The sequence below is a fragment of the Odontomachus brunneus genome, unplaced genomic scaffold (assembly GCF_010583005.1).
Source record: "Odontomachus brunneus isolate Ranch 3 - 2012 unplaced genomic scaffold, Obru_v1 Obru_scaffold_071, whole genome shotgun sequence".
Taxonomy (NCBI): Eukaryota; Metazoa; Arthropoda; class Insecta; order Hymenoptera; family Formicidae; genus Odontomachus; species Odontomachus brunneus.
Window position 1 is genome coordinate 1,375,558 of NW_022639521.1, and position 3,696 is coordinate 1,379,253.

The 3,696-nt window shown below is 32.7% G+C and overlaps 2 protein-coding genes across 7 annotated transcripts in view; one reads left to right on the forward strand and one right to left on the reverse strand.

Annotated features, from left to right (window-relative positions):
- Positions 1-3,696, forward strand: part of LOC116846861 (four and a half LIM domains protein 2) — a 642,247-nt gene that overhangs the window by 454,346 nt on the left and 184,205 nt on the right. The window lies entirely within an intron of this gene.
- Positions 825-3,696, reverse strand: part of LOC116846863 — a 12,229-nt gene continuing 9,357 nt past the window's right edge. The window contains exons 1-4 of one of the 2 annotated variants that reach the window (XM_032821235.1): positions 3,320-3,343; positions 3,136-3,233; positions 2,921-3,056; positions 825-2,833 (exon numbers count right to left, since the gene is read on the reverse strand). In XM_032821235.1, coding sequence (XP_032677126.1) covers positions 1,517-2,833; positions 2,921-2,959 — 1,356 coding nt within the window. In that variant the 5' untranslated portion in view covers positions 2,960-3,056; positions 3,136-3,233; positions 3,320-3,343 and the 3' untranslated portion in view covers positions 825-1,516. Of the gene's footprint in view, positions 2,834-2,899; positions 3,057-3,135; positions 3,234-3,319; positions 3,344-3,696 lie in introns of those variants that run through there. The other variant, XM_032821238.1, reaches the window with a different exon arrangement.

The following is a 3,696-nucleotide window of genomic DNA, read 5'->3' on the forward strand; positions in this document are numbered from 1 at the left end:
ATATATATATATATATATATATATTCTAGATATATAAATGAAAATAAATAGTCTAAAAATAAAAATGCAGAATATTAAATACTGCGTCGTAATTCATTATACATTCATGTGTAACAAACTACAGTAAGAGATTAAACCGCACGAAGGACATTCTATCAGGTCTTGTGCCACCTTGCAAACATGACAAACGTTCGGATTGAAGAAGTTGTTGTATGTTTTAGGTATTTCCATTACCCATCTCGCCATTGTTCCAATATGTATGTGTATATAACTGTGACGTTCAAGATTAATAATAATTTCTTTTTAATATTAACGTAAAAATACTGAGAATTTAGCATCTAACAAACGTGAGAAAATTTTGTATACGCAATATACATGCCAATTCCGCCACTGAAGGATACTAGTGAAACGTTTATGAAGTGTTCTACGTACATGGAGAAGTGTGTTGACATTGCGATTTGTATTTAGAGATATACCAACTGTAAATGTTCGTTAACACAAAGAGTAATAAACAAATTTTGAAGAGCACATAGCATACAATATAGCATTTTTATTAAATGCATGCTGTCGAATGTATCATCTAATTACAATTACATCTAATATATATTTATTATTATTTTTACGAATATTTAAAAAGATTGTTGTAATTTTAAATAAAAAAGATTCACATATTGTTTACAAAATTCCTACGAAGGTAAAGATACAATCATACACATCGAAGCTACTGTTGCTAGAGTTTTCTATATTATTATTTCAATAATTTAAGCTCTGATAGAAAATTAAATATTGATTAGAATAAAACATAGAATCCCTCTCATCGTCCCTGCATTATCTAAAAGATGCGAGTTTATTTTCTTTGTAAAGTAGCGGATATGATCACAGTATCCTTTACATATTTTCATTATACTATTATTAGCTATAATTATCGACTTAATTGTTAAAAGTAATGGACAACCTTGATGCTGATATCTGTGAAAAAGACTCAAACTGTATGTCGTTAACTATACTAATAATGTTCCTATTATCATGAAACTGTCTAACATGAATATTTCGACTATTTCGGTTTACCTAATACTATTCATACGCACAATTCTTCACACAAGCTTCCACATGCAATCAAATGATTATTACAAAATGAAATATTTAAATTTTAGAAACAACTAATGCTCCACATTCTTTATTAATATCACGAATATGACCAGTATTTATTCCGCTTGAACGTTAATTTTTACTTTAACATGATTTTTTATAATTAAATATCTGCGATAAAAATGTATAGTAATCTATCTTACATATATGATTCTAAGGATACAACCTAAAAAGTAACAATACAATTATTTACTAGTACTATTGTTTGTTTAAATTGGCTCGCTTACGCAGGTCAAGAAACGATAACATTCAATAAAGAAACCATTAGCATTGATGTTTTTCAAAATCATAAAATGATATTAAAATATTCGGAATCCATGAAAAATATGCCTAACATGTAACATATAATTTTCTTACATTCATACAATCATGCATGAAAACTGTTACACTTATCCTTTATTCCCTCTAAATTCTTATAGTATATTAAATACTTGCTGGGGAACATTACGCCACCAGTCACGTCTCTGTATGGCCTAACCGACATAAATTTATTCATTTTATAAACATCAGGATTCGGAAACTTTGGAGAGAATTTCATATTGCTCAATATCTCATATATTTCTTTTACATTATTTTCAATCCTATCTTTCGTCTGGGCCAACATAAGTAACGGACAACAGTGATATTGAAGTGCTATTATGTCATTGTCACAAGTCAACTCCACGTTAAATACTACAATCACGTTTGGTAACTTATATAATTTTCTTGCGTTCGCATAATTGCAATAAGTCATGTTATGACTTCTATAACGAATTTTTCGTTTGTCGGATGTACAGTTTCTACAAAGCTCTAGTGTATAAGCTTCAACTGGCAATTCTTTTCCTATCATTTCAATTGATAACGATGGAATCGTACAAAATTGATGAAGCAAGAGTTCCCAAGCATATACACTGCGCTTGTCCATAGGTGTTTCGATTAGGATATGAATAACATAGGATTTCTTCGACGGACGGATTGTGTATATACCTGCGCTGTTCATGGCATATATCAATGACAGCGGTGCGGACAAGTCATCAGACAGGCGAAGAATAGCATCGCATGAATATTGAGGTGCCAACCTATCTTCTATATTTTCTCTGATAAAAGTTTTAGTGTCTGGACAATCTATTATGTTATATTTTACGCACTTCTCAAAAATTCTCTCCTCTCTGTTCTCACCAGACCATATCTTAACCAAATCCAGTTCGCAACTCTGCTTTAACAATTTGCATTCATGATATATGAAATCGTGCTTCTCGCATATGTTGATGGATGAGCATCGTTGACAAGGAGAAGACAGATTTTTCTGTGTGTAACAAATGTAACACGATTTAGGGAACAAGAACATTTGCTTTTCGTACGGCTCCAAATCGCGGTAATTTAGTAGCGGTATGATATCGTTTATATTATCCTTCTTGAATTTGATACATTCCATCAGCGTTTCACCACGGAAATCTCTTACGTCTCGGGACAAATTGAGCTTTACTATTGCGCCACAGATTTCTACGTGCTCTGGTTGATGCAGCTTCATATGCGCCACGCTGCAGTAAGAGATCATGCGGCACCAAGGACACTCTACCCTATTGCGCATCATTGTTTTGCAAACATGGCAGAGATTCGGATGGAAAAAACTATTGTAATTTTCAAATTTCATTTGCCAAGGTGATTCGCATATTGATGAAGCTGCCACATTTTTGCGCAAGTGCTGTTTAGGGACATTTTCTTTATAATAATGGTTTGCAAATAACGTGCAGTGTTCGGCAAATTGCAGATATATGAAGATTGTACTTACTGTAATTATAAATTTTTCTAATGATCTCCTGAAGGCCATTATTATTAATATTACTGTTATTACGATATGTAGTTACTGGAAGATGGCTTCATCCATATATTCCTACTTCGGAGGATATTAGTAGCAAAATGTACACCTATAAACAACGACCAGTATAGCTATAAAAAAAATTTCAGTTGTACTAAATTGCAAGCTAAAATGTATCAGGTTACTACTTTTTGTATACGTGACGCCACTTCTTTCTTTGTCTCCTTCTCTCCTTTTTCTCCTCTTTCTTCTCTCTTATGTTTTACTCTCACTCTGTAGAATTTCTCTGAAATTATTACGACAGATATTTTACAATACATAAAACTATCGACATTAAATATTTAACCCCATTTATTAACTCCCTAATCCTACATTAGATTAACCTGCCACGCGACACTGGCAATGACTTCACTTCACTTCAATAATTGGCTAAGACCCCATTTACATTTAGTGTCCCTACGTCATTACTCACTGGCAATGGCTGCATTCAGCAGACTCAACAGTTGCACAACAGTTGAGTAATTTGTCAATGTAATTGGTCTAGATTTAGGGATCTAATAGCAAGAACCAATAATCGTTGATTGCTTACTGAGCGCTTTTTCTACTGAATGCGCCCAAAGACAAACGCGTAAAGTAAAGGGACGTCTACATTGGAAGTAAACAGTAAGAAGTAGAAAGTAAGAATAAGAAATTGACCAATCATAGTTAATTATTCTTCTCACATTCGACTGTGGTTGGTCAATTTCTTA